Source organism: Pogona vitticeps, chromosome 2, assembly GCF_051106095.1.
Source record: "Pogona vitticeps strain Pit_001003342236 chromosome 2, PviZW2.1, whole genome shotgun sequence".
Taxonomy (NCBI): domain Eukaryota; kingdom Metazoa; phylum Chordata; class Lepidosauria; order Squamata; family Agamidae; genus Pogona; species Pogona vitticeps.
Window position 1 is genome coordinate 191,325,890 of NC_135784.1, and position 13,135 is coordinate 191,339,024.

Sequence of the window (13,135 nt, forward strand, 5' to 3'; positions counted from 1 at the left end):
CTAGTTAGCCTTAAAAATGCTACAATACTTCTGGTTTCTCAAATAAAAAATCTCATTCGGGAGAAAGAAAGGGGAAAAATAATCAAGACATTGGTACTGCAAAAGACTTGTACTCACCTCGTAATAAAGTGGTGTTTCTTTTTCTTTGACCTTCTTTGCTTTTACATCTCCAGCTTCCATGATCTATAACAAATGATACATATATGTATATAGAAGTATAAAATATCGATGGCCATCATACTGTATAGAATATGTACAGGAATATATTTATCCTGGGCAGGTAATACAGTGTGAGAAATCTAATCAGAAGCAGAAGAGGAGAGATAAGTAAGAGTCTTGCATGGTCAGCTTTCGGTAAAGAGAATAAAATCCTTAAAAATAACAACAACAAGAAGAAATGTAAAATTAAGAACATCAGTTTACGATCAATGCATGTTGCCTGCTCTGACCTATACTGCACTCTGGACTCTAACAAAATCTACAACAGAAAAGTTCACAAAAACTCAAGAGCAATGGAAAGATAAGTGCTAAATATTAGTCTAAGAGATAAGGTAAGCAACCAGGATATTTGAATGAAAACAAAAATGATAGACATAAAAGAACAAATAGCATCATTTAAATGAAAGGGGGTACACCCTGAGCTAGGCCAACTGGCAATGAAATACAGTGGTGCCTTGCATAACGTTTGCTTCGTTTAACGTTTTTTTCGCTTAACGTTTATTTTTTCAGAGTCAGATTGTGCTTCGTATAACGTTTTTCCCTATGGGCGATTTTCACATAGTGATTTTGGGACCATGCTTCGCTTAACGTTTTTGGTTTTAGGTCCCCTGCTTCACTTAACGATGTTCATTTTTTCAATTACAAAAGTGTCTTAACATGTTGAAAAACGGTTTTAAATGCTTGGAATCGTTAGTGCACCTTCTAAAATGTGTGCATACTTAATTTGGCGTTGATCTGACTTTTTGTTAATTTTTTGTGAATTTTCTTCTCCCCCTTAGGAAACAATGGAGCTGTCAGATTTTGACAGCTGTCAAAAGTTGGGGGGAAAAATTCACCATAAATTAACGAAAAGTCAGATCAAAGCCAAATTAACTTTTGCATCCGTTTTAGAGGGTCCAGAAGCTAATCCAAGCATTTAAAACCATTTTTGACCCTTTTATGACACACTTAAATTTGCAAAAATTGACTTCGCAAAGCCATTGAAATGTATTCAGTCGGCTTCAATACATTCCAATGGAGGAAACATTGTATCGTTTAACAATGTTTCCTATGGGTTTTTTCTCTTAAGGACGCCAATCCGTGCCTATTGGAACGGATTAACCGGTTTCCAATGCATTCCTATGGGAAATGGTGTTTCGCATAATTTTTTTTTCGCATAAGGTTTTTTTTTTTTTTGAACCAATTAAAAACGTTATGCGAGGCACCACTGTACTTAAATGGCAACTACTGATTAGAAGAAAGAGTAGAAGAAGACCACAAACTAGATAGACAGATGATATTAAAAAGTAAAGAAGACTAGGAGGGATTAGACAGATACAAAATACAAATTTGTGGAGGCAAAAAAGGGGAGGCCTATATGGGTGTCAATATACTAATAAAGAAGAAAAATGTGTGTGTGTGTCTCTGTGTGCATCTGTGTCTATGTATAATGTACACATATCTATGTGTATACTGTTTACAAGTAAAAAAAATCATCTTCAGGACACACTGTGCTCACCTGTGTTTTTAATAGCCAGATACTTTATACAGTGGACCCTCTACTTAAGGAATTAATCCGTATTGGAAAGGTGGCTGCAGGTCGAAAAGTCTGTAGGTCGAGTCTCCATTGACCTACAATGCATTGAAAACTGATTAACCCCGTAGCTGGCCGTTTTTGTTCCATTTTTGTTCCATTTTGGGTTTTTTCTGGTCTGTAGGTCGATTCTCTGGCTGCAAGTCAAACCTAAATTTTGCAGCCAGAGAAGTCTGTAACTCGAAAAGTCCGTAAGTCGAGCCATCTGTAAGTCGAGGGCCCACTGTAAGAGGGATGTTGATTCCTAAGGTATTTTTAATATTGCCTCCACTGACTCTCAATGTGGCATATTACACACTGATTTTGAAACTCCTCTTTATTTCATAAGTAGTGTGTACTGCTGAGTAAGGCAAGAGCATGTCCCTATTACCAGACATGCAATAATGTGTGGAGTCATGCAATGGAGTTCTATGCCTGCACAAAAAGTCAAAACATTCTGGAGCAGAAAAAAAAATTGGTAGGCAAATTGTGGGCAAAGTATGTGGCCTCCATTTGTCCCACTCAGTTTTGAACTAACACTGTGATGGCAAATACCAAGCAGGAAAATCTCATGATGAGAGTAGCTGCAGAGAAGGAAGGCAGGTTGTGCAAATGGACAGGTGACCACTCAGAGAAGGAATACAGTATTGCAAAAGTACAGGTAGGGCCAGAGTTTAGAATGTTAGAAAAATATTAATTTGTTATCATTAGTTTACTCAAAAACATTTAATTTATTGCTCTAATGTTAGTAGGGAGGAGCTTGGCCTTAATCCATTAAATTAACTGTTGTGTTTTTAAAAAGATGCTACAGAAATAACACTGAATAACAATGGGTCATATTTGGTTGACATACTATTGCCCTCTAATGGTTATCAGGGTTACAAAACCATATAAAATAATTCTAAAACATAAGATATTTAAAATAATTTCAAATCAAATACAAAATTAAAACAAATCAAATACAACATTAAAAACACTAAAACTGTAGCACTAAAACCTGCACAGCCCATGATCATCAACTCCCAAGGGTTTAATAAATGTGTATCTTTATTTATTAAATTATGCCAATATTGATAGTGGTGGGAGACTAGATAGTCATCTTGGCAGAGGCATACAGGAAGCACCTAAAAGAGGAACATCTTACAGGAAACAACTGCCCATATCAAAAGCCTCTGCATTGATGATATAGGTCCCACAAATACAACTGGGCCAGGCAATAGCAATTTTAAGACATTATAAAGTCTCCCCAGGGTCCCTAAGCCTTCAAAGACCTGAAGGTTGAAGGGGATCCCTAGGAAGCCTCAGAACCTGAAAGGGACAAGGGAATAGGAAGCATTTAATTAAAGATAAATGTCCGTAGCTTATGATGATGTCATCAGCCTTATGTGAATGTAGTTGTGCCAACAGGATTCTAGCCAATATTTTAAAACATTATTTATCACTAAACAATTGCTAGTTACTGTTTTTGTTTTGGGATCTTTTCCCCTAGGACTGGATTGAAAAGATGGCTCCTTAGCAGAAGGGAATTTGTGCCCTGCTGTTTCCAGTCACGTTTTTAATAGTAAGGCGATCTGGTAGAGTTTTTATTTAAACTCTACCAGATCTTCTCCTCCCAGATTCAGCACACAGAAAAGCACCCCAGTACAGCCCTTTGAATTCAGCTTTCCAGACAAAATTCATGTTCTGCTTCCTTCCTAGCTCACTGATGACCGCCATATCCAAGAAGACCAAGCGATACAAGGCCACAGAGCCAATGTTTCTCCAGTATCACTCTCAGCGATAGACAGAGCTGCAATTGGAACCCCAACCCCACAACTCCACACTTATAAATGCAAAATACCTGTGCCAAGATTTCTTCCCAGGACACAACACCAAAGAGCCTTCTCTGTGGCACCTGCACAGCAAGCGATAGAGCCTTTATATGAAGTTCATCTTCAGGTTGGCTCCCAACAACAAAGGCAATACTGGGATTCCAATTTTCCTGTTCCCAAGTAAACAGAAAGCATTTTTGTTGTGTTTAACAAATACAGACTAAAATTATGTTGCTGTAAGTTGCTTCATATATGGCTGATTATGTCATCCTTGGCATTGATTTTTCAGAAATTATACAGTATATCTCTGATTTCTTCCCAGAAAGTCCCAAGGCATAATCACTTTCATTATTGGGAAGCCTTTTGGGCCATGGAACAGAGAAGTCTTTAATTACTGAAAATTGCTGTTGTCAATATGACATTAATTTCTGAAAAAATTGCCAGTAATGCTGATGTCATCAACCTTATACAGCATAATTTACGCAACAGGATTTCAACCATATTATTTCTTCTCTCTACATTTTTTCATTGTCATAATACACAGAATTCATACACAAGTGCTCTCTACCACCAGATGGCAATATTATACCACACAGCATATAATTTTCCTTGAGCAATTGCTGCTAAAATTCAAGACAATTCTGTTATTTAAGATGAAGATAATCCTATATTAGGACAGAAAATGATAAAATGAAGGAACAATTTAAATCTCCAGGTCTATAAGACTAAAAATTATTAAAACGTACTGTATGGTAGATCATAAAATGTTACTAAACACGGACAGTATCTGCAAGGCAATGACATGTTAAGCTTTATTAAATTGTCATTAAGAATGTATTACCCATCAAAATATAATCTATGATAAAACAGCCGTTTAACAATTTGCTGTTGATGCTGCTGCTTTTCCTCTTCCTCCTAATCCTTCCCAGGGAATTCTTTAACCTCGTCTGATAGTCACAGCAAATACCCAACAGTACACATTTAAAATTATAAAATATCAGTCATGCTATTTGATAATGAACTTTCTGCTGGAGTTTTAGCAGCCTTTGTTGCTGCCTTTAAGAGGTTTAGTTGGGAAGGAGCTTTCTGAGCTGGGTTGACTCAATCAATCAGGCAGTGGCCAATTGTTTCTTCCCTGCCTCTGATTTTGAAGAGAGACACACCTCTCTGGCTATGAATATTTTTCACTCCTTGTTACATCTGCTGTCCCTTAGTTTACAGTTAGTTGTGCAGTAGTTGGTGTACAGTTAGTATACAGTCATATAGCCAGTTAAGGTCTGTTCCTGTAACCAATCATTTTTATACAGTATACTGTTTTTGATATGTTCAGAACTGTAATTAAATCAAACCTTTTATTATTCTCTTATTGATGTCTCAAAGTGAGTTGTTGAGACTCTAAGTGACAGTTGATGAGAATCAAAAGGGGTGGTCTACTGTGGGGAGACTAGAAACTAATTCTGCTTGGTAAATCCCTGGACCATCTGCTGTGCAGCCAGAGGTTTTTAGACAAATATTCATACTCTGCTGAGACTTTCTTCACACACTCTCCATACAGCTTTGAAGACTGTTTCTTTAGTAATACAGTACAGTATATTGATACTGAATGGCAGGTTAGCACAAATTCTTGTATGATTACAGTATTTGGAAATATGTATCACAAAGTAAACAGCAAAACAAACACAGAAATATCATAAATCCTCCAAGACCGACAGATTTATTGCTGTGTCGGCTTTTATGGACCACCAATTCACTTCCTCGGCTCACACTAAAATAAATCTTTTAGTCTTAATGGTGTCACTACCTTGTTTTTGCTTTGTTCATGCTCGTACTTCACTGATAATTCTCTGACATCAGACTTATGTGCAGTTTAAGTATCTTGAAATCCAAACCCACACCTTTTTCTTTTGGTCATTTCTGACAAGCAATTAGAAATTTCAGTAGTGAGATATCTTCTATAGTTCCCCCACCCCCAATAATTTGCCCCTCTATAATGTAAGGTTAAGGATCAGAGCATCTCCTGAGAGTGTTGCCAACCTTGAACCAGTCCTTTTTTCCTGCCCAAAAAGGGTTCACATTGGCCGACAATAATAAAATACAGATTAAAAAAAATATCATATATACTAACATTAAAAAATGAAATTAAATAAAAGCACAGTCAGCATCAAATATTTAACCAGCAGAACAAATTGTACATATACCAAAGAACTGCCTCATTTAACTGCCTCTTTGCTTACTAGTGAAAGGACAGCAAAGAAGGAGCAAATCAAGCTTCCGTTGGATCGGAGTTCGAGAGTCTGTAGGCAGCCATCTAGAAAGCATTCCTTCACCTTGGATTTCAGAGAAGAACCTGCCTAGAACACCTTAAAATTTGACCAGGCTCATATGACAGAAGACAAGCAATTTGGGATCGGCAATCAAAAAGATGACTATAAAATGGGAGTTGTAGGCTGATGAAGAGAGATAACGTATGAAAGGATTGTCCAGGCTTAGATTAAGGGAGAAAGGTGTTTCAGCATGAGAGAAGATTTTGGAGAGCAAGCAACATGTGGGTGACAGATTAAGATATTGGGAGCTGCAGGGAAAGCAGTGGTGTCCATGCAGGGATATAAAAAGTGCAACGTTGGGGCCAGAGTTCTGAGACATTAATCACTGGCCCCATTCCCCTCAAAACCTGGACTTTTTTGGGAAACATTACTGAAAGTTTCCTATAATCTCTCCTGCATGGCGGTTATAAGGTACAGCCCATCTGAATGTTGACAAATCTGCCATATTAAAGGCTGGAAAAACAGAAAAGGAATAATGATTGTTGTGGGTTTTTCGGGCTCTTTGGCCGTGTTCTGAAGGTTGTTCTTCCTAACGTTTCGCCAGTCTCTGTGGCCAGCATCTTCAGAGGACAGCGCAGAAAAGGGATATGCAGCCCGGGAGCTGTGCCTTGCCCACCTCTGACGTAGATCATTTTGGGGGATTTAGTGGACTGTGGATCAGGTCCATCCTCTCATCTGCCACAAGTTCAGTCCTCAGCCCTATCCTACAGGCCTTAAAAAGAATCTTCTTCTTGCTACAGTGGGAGGCGTTTCCTCCCTTCCCCAAAGCTAAACTGTTGCACCAGCAGTCAGATCTTCATGAAGACTGTAACTGGAGAAGATATTCACTACATACTCATTCTCTGTTCTCCACAGAATGTCCTTCTTCCTACCAATTAGACAAGAAGAGGGGGGCTCTTAAGCATCAAGTGGAATGCTTTTTTCAAGGCTAATGAATCTGAAGGGCATATGTGCATCTGAGAGAGAAGAGTGAGAGTGAGAATGAGTATCCGTGAGAACTGACTGTGTTTGTTATGTGTATATATGAACCTATGTCGGCTTACTGGACAAAAAGACAAAGCGGGTAGCCTCGGTCCATTCTTCTCTCCACCTGGTTCTTTGCTTTGGCTTTATTCACCAATGGGAAGTGGCTCCTAGAATGTCAGCCACACAATGGAATGCACACGTTGGTCAGGAAAGAAGTTTCCTGGCCAGCCATTTTCAATGGGAGTCATATTGGCCACCTGGCGGGACCCGGGCATTTTTGAAGGGAGCCACAGATTGGAAACAATTCTTCACCTACCACCTTATCTAGTTGGTTATGTGACTTATACAATCCTGATTTGCCCTATATTTTTTCATATTTGTTTATGGTTGTGACCCGAAAAAAGCTGAGAATAGCTGGTCTAGACTATTTCTTTCATCCTAGTGCATCTGGAGTTGAATTGCTCCCATCTGCTGTAACACCTTGCTCCTACCCAAAAGAATATTTATGATTAGGCAATAATTGTTACAATCTTTAGGTCCAAAGAGACCTTTTAAAGCAGAGGTCGTACAACTGCCTCCTTCCACCTATACATTCCAGCATGCATGTCTTTATTATATTGTGTACAGACAAAAGTACGCAGACATTTGGCAAATCTCTAGGTCCTCAGAATCAAAAGTTGATTTAACAAACAAACAAGCAACATCCTAGAACAAAAATCTCTGAAGAAAGCCATACATATATTTGGTAGGCAGTTCATCACACTACCTGCGATCAAGATTTTATGTAACTGATTCTTTGATCGTTCATTCTACATGCTGATGATGTATTTGAAACTTTTAAAATTCATTATCTTCATCTATTTTCTTCTTCACCCTAGAACCCCGTATACTGTGTGCATGTAATCAATGGCTACAGTCATGGCCAAAAATATTGGCACCCTTGCAATTCTGTCAGAAAATGCAACCCTTCTCTCAGAAAATTGTTGCAGTGGCAAATGTTTTGTTACTCACACGTTCATTTCTTTGGTTTGCATTGGAACAACACAAAAAAACAGAGATGAAAAGTCAAATCTGATATAATCCCACACAGAAACCCAAATTTGCACTGGACCCTTCAGGGAGAGCCAGCAGTCCCTGACAGAGGACTATTTCCACAGATGAACATATCTGCCAGTACCTAAGTGAGATGTGAGAGGTGCAATCACTGGCAACAGTAGTGCCAGCGTCTTCACCGGATGGGGGTAAGTTTAGAAGAATGAGTCCTCTCATTTGTCACAGTCAATGGTCCAACAGTTCCAGCAAGATGAAGATGAGTACACCACCCACTGTGTTCTCATCCTTGGGACAGGTTGACTAACTTGCAAGTCTCAGAGTCCCTCAGGACATTCTGGCATGCTTCTGTTAAAGGTGCAGAAAACCAGCAGCAGGTCTTCCCACCCTTCTGTCCACAACTGCTTCTCACTCTCCTTGTCCTCCTCTCTTATTCCCAACTCCATTCCTCCCATGCCACCTGTGTGCTCTCCATTCTCCAGGTGTTCCTGGTCTCTGGTCCCACCCAGGTTGCTCCTTTTTCCTGCCTGCATCTTCTGCCGGCTCTGCTGCCAGGGCCAGTGTCCATTCCTTCTGGAGAGGCAAAGATGAGGTAAATAGCCCATCAGAAACAGCAAGAGCTCCCATATCATCTGAAGGGGACTCTTTAAAAGAAAATCTGACAGAGAAAAGAGATACCACCTGAACTGCATTTAACCTCTACAAAAGACAAGAGCCCCAATATTATTCTGCAGCTAGATGACCAAGGCTGCAACAAGCTGAACTGGAGCAATTCAGCTTTGCTGAGGTTTGATTTACAGCCTATCTTTTGCTTCCTATCACTCTGAGTGATCACACAGGGCTTCAGACTGATTCTCCCAGTGCAACATGCCTTTGAGCCCACAGTTCTCCTCCTTCCTTCCTCTTTCCCTGCCTTTTATGGTTTCCTTTTTTCAGTTTTTTTTCTGGAGAGGTAATCTAGCCCTAAACTAGTGTATTATTGCAATGACTCGAATCTGACTTTGAATCACATTCAAAAAATTATTTTAAAATTTGAGGAACTCAAAGGAGAGATCATAGGGGCATGTGTTTCTAAACATTACACCCCAACAGCCAATGTCAGCACAAAACCACTGACAAATACATTTCTGATCTGATGCCACATAAACATTTTCAAGCATAAACCGCAACTAGGTAGGCAAATGTGATCCTCAGATAACTTTGGTTTTCAAGTCCCAGACACCCAATCCAGCATATCTAAAGTTAAGGGATTATATGAGGTTCAGTGCAGCAACAGCAACAGCAACAAAAACAACAACAAAAACAGGAAGTCCACAAATTGCTCATCTCAATCACAATTTAGCCATATTGGATACCTGAAGGACCGCCTCCTTCCATATGAGCCTACCCGGCAGTTAAGATCTAGCCAGGGGGCCCTTTTGAAAGAGCCGTTCCTCAAGGAGGTAAGAGGGACGGCTTGTAGACAAAGGGCCTTTTTGGCAGCTGCCCCCAGACTATGGAATGCCCTCCCGACTGAGATTCGTCTGGCGCCGACACTGATGACATTTCGGCGCCAGGTCAAAACCTTCCTGTTCCAGAAGGCTTTTAACTGAAATAATATTAGCTGTGGGTCCGATGGCAATTTTATATATATATTAATTGTATTTTAATTGTTGCATATTTTTGTTGTATTTTGATGCTGTAAGCCGCCCAGAGACCTTTGGGTAGTGTGGGCGGCATATAAATTAAATTAAATTAAATTAAGTTAAATTAAATTAAATTAAATTAAATTAAATAAAATAAATAAATAAATAAATAAATAAATAAATAAATAAATAAATAAATAAATAAATAAATAAATAAATAAATAAATATTTTTATCACAATAATGAGCTTACATCTTCACAGAAGCAGTGAATTTGAAGGTTAAACACTACTTAAAAATCTTATGTGTCAGATTGTACTGGGGAATAAAAAACTGGGAAAAGCATATTCAGACATCCAGGTATGTTGTCAAGTTACTAGACTTTCTATGGCCACTGCTGAGATTGATTTTTAAAAAAAACAGTCCTGAAACTGTAACAGTTGCAGTAACACATACTGTACAAAGATCTGGCAACATATCAGGAGAGCAGAAAATGCTTAATATGTATCACTTATCGTTAAATCAATAAAGTCTTACTCTTTTTACATGAATGGAGGCATGGAATTACAGGTTACGTTGTTGCACGTTAATCAATAGCATTATTACTGTTTTGGAAACCATAGGATTGACAGAGAAAATGGGATAAAACACTTCAGCTGAAACAATTTATCACAAGCGAAACAATTTGTTTTGGTGGCTTCTTCAAAACTATCCTTTGTTAAGTTTAAGTTGCCTCTCCCAAATGGAACTTTTCAGGTACGTACCACTGTACAATCTGACAGCTAGCCAAGTATATTGGGATTCGTAGTTCAACACACCTGGAAAGTGCCAAATATTACCTTAAAGCATCTAACAACCTATGCAATTCAGCTTTGCCACTAATACACATCTCTCCCTTGTTTCTTCCACCTGCCTTCCCTGCAATACACCATGGTCTGTTCCATTCAATCAGACAGAGATGCTTTACCTGATGACAATATAAGGCATTTGTCAGACTCCAATTCCAGCACAATGAAATGGGTGGGGACCCCAGATCAAGAGGCTAGAATGGTACCAAGAACGATAGTCACTCTACAGGACAAATCCCAAACAGATGATAACACCACAGTTCCTTGCTAAGATCAAACTCATAACCAGCGATCTACAGCCCATTGTGATTAGTGACATTCTGCTTGCTTCTCTGAGTGGAAGGCCCCAGTATCATGCAGTCAGTCAATCTACCAACAACAGATTCTAGAAAAATGAAACTGACACAGGAACCAACAATGCTGCAAACCCAGATGGGTGCTCAGCAGACTCTTCCCAACTTAAAAAAATCATTTTAATTTATTGTTAAGACCACTGCAGCAAGCCTGGCATCCAGAGCAACCCTATTTAAAAATATGTAGGCAAAGTGTCCCACTTCAGAAATAGTTCGTTTCAAAGACCTTGCCTTCTTAGTATTTGAAAGCATGGGGGGGGGGGGGGGAACCAAGAAACAAACAAAACCAAAATAAAAGTTGTAACGTTGTAGCACCTTAAAGATTAGCTGTTATAGTTGAGTGTAAGCTTTTGTGTGTCAAGTCTATTTCCTCAGATGTTAGAGACTATTTGAGTTGGCCTGCAATTAGCAGTAGAGGACGAAGTAAGGTGCAATTCAGTTTTAACCATCCCTGCTCCATAAGCTGAAACTTGCAAGGCACCCAATGCAAGGCTGCTCACGTTTCGTGGGAGTTAATTCCACTATGCAACAGAGTTCACAATTTATTACTCTATATCTTTGCACGGTTCTCCAGGCACTCTGTCCACCAAATCTAGTTCCTTAAATCTGTTCTTCACTTCCACTGTGTATTCATAAGGGATTTGGTTAAGAATATACCTGACCAGCCCAGTGGTTTTTCCTGCTTTCTTCAGTTTAAGCTTGAATTTTGCTATAAGAAGCTGATGATCACAGCCACAATTAGCCCCAGGACTTGTTTTTGCTGACTGTATAGAGCTTCTCCCTCTTTGGCTGCAGAGAACATAATCTGATTTCTGTATTGCCCATCTGGTGATGTCCATGTGTAGAGTCACCTCTTGTGTTGTTGAAAAACAGTGTTTGTGATGACCAGCTTGTGCTCTTGACAAAACTCTATTAGCCTTTGTCCTGCTTCATTCTGAACTCCAAGGCCAAACTTACCTGTTGTTCCTTTTATCTCTTGACTCCCTACTTTAGCATTCCAATCCCCTAGAATGAGAAGATCTTTCTTTGGTGTCAGTTGTAGAAGGTGTTGTAAATCTTCATAAAATTGTTCAATTTCAGTCTCCTCAGCAATAGTAGTTGGTGCATAAACTTGGATTATTGTGATGTTGAAAGGTCTGCCTTGGATTCGTATTGACATCATTCTATCATTTTTGAGATTGTATCCCATTACAGCTTTTCCCACTCTTTTGTTGACTATGAAGGCTACTCCATTCCTTCTACGGGATTCTTGTCCACAGTAGTAGATATGATAATCGTCTGAATTGAATTCGCCTATTCCCGTCCATTCTAGTTCACTGACACCCAGGATGTCAATGTTTATTCTTGCCATCTCCTGTTTGACCACATCCAGTTTCCCAAGGTTCATAGACCTTACATTCCAGGTTCCTATGCAGTATTTTCCTTTATTTTTTAAATTTTCTTTATTATTTTATTTATTTATATGAAATAATATAATAAAATATAATAAAATATAATTGTATTTATAATAAAAATAAATGTATTATTTATTATTTTCTTTCTTTTCCTTAAAAGGACTCAAGGCGGCTTGCATAATTAAAAAATAATAATAATATAATTTATTGTCATTGTAAGCATATACACAGTATACCATACAACGAAAGTTAAAGGACAAAAGTTAAAAACAGGAAGCACACAGATATTTTAAAAAGAACCCAAAGTACTATATTGAAAACAGTAAATAAAATCAATAATAAGAACACATTTGAAAGCAACAGAGCACCACAACCCATTTCAGAGTCACTTAGGAAAAGCCTGCCTGAAGAGAGTTGCGTGCGTGCCATTTCTCCCCCCCCCCCCGCGGCTACCCACCTCTTCCAAGCGGGCCGCCACCAACCCAGCTTCCCAGTTCTTGGAGCCAGCGGCTGCGGGAGCCGGTGTCCCCCCGCTCTTGGGCCGCTTGGGAGCCATCGCGGATGCAGAGAGAAGAAGGGCCCGGGGCCCGTAAGACGGCGGCGTCGATCAGTCGCCATGGCGACCAGAGCCCGCGCGCCCTTTCCCGCATGCGCACGGAGAAGCTGGGCCCTGCTCGCCGGAGGCCGCGTCTCCGAGGCAACCCGGCCGAGCCCGGCGGCTTTGGGGGCGGCCCTTCTCCCGCGGGGCTGCTTCCCGCTTCTCTGAGGCCTCCTTAGTCACCAAGCAGGCCTGAGGAAGAAAGGCAGAAGCTGCGCAGGAACGTGGGGTGGCTTCGTTTTATGGCCTCGGCAAAAATGGGAAAGATTTTCACTCGGGGAGGGAACAACTTTCCCGGGTAGGAGCGGGAGGGGGTGATAATTGGAGCACCAAACGGGCGAGTAATATCTGCAATATAATTGTAATACAAACACATATGTCATATTTATGTGCATG

At 39.7% G+C, this 13,135-nt stretch overlaps 1 protein-coding gene across 7 annotated transcripts in view; it reads right to left on the reverse strand.

The window, feature by feature from the left end:
- The window catches only part of SPAG17 (sperm associated antigen 17), a 111,795-nt gene extending 99,011 nt beyond the window's left edge, over positions 1 to 12,784 (reverse strand). For all 7 annotated transcript variants that reach the window (XR_012084166.2, XR_012084165.2, XM_072991742.2 and 4 more), the window contains exons 1-3: positions 12,599 to 12,784; positions 3,612 to 3,752; positions 118 to 183 (exon numbers count right to left, since the gene is read on the reverse strand). Coding sequence is in view for 5 of the 7 variants with exons in the window: in XM_072991742.2 (XP_072847843.2) it covers positions 118 to 183; positions 3,612 to 3,752; positions 12,599 to 12,697 (306 nt within the window). In the remaining 2 variants the exon portion in view is untranslated. The remainder of the gene's footprint in view (positions 1 to 117; positions 184 to 3,611; positions 3,753 to 12,598) is intronic.
- Between the last annotated feature and the right edge of the window lie 351 nt (positions 12,785 to 13,135).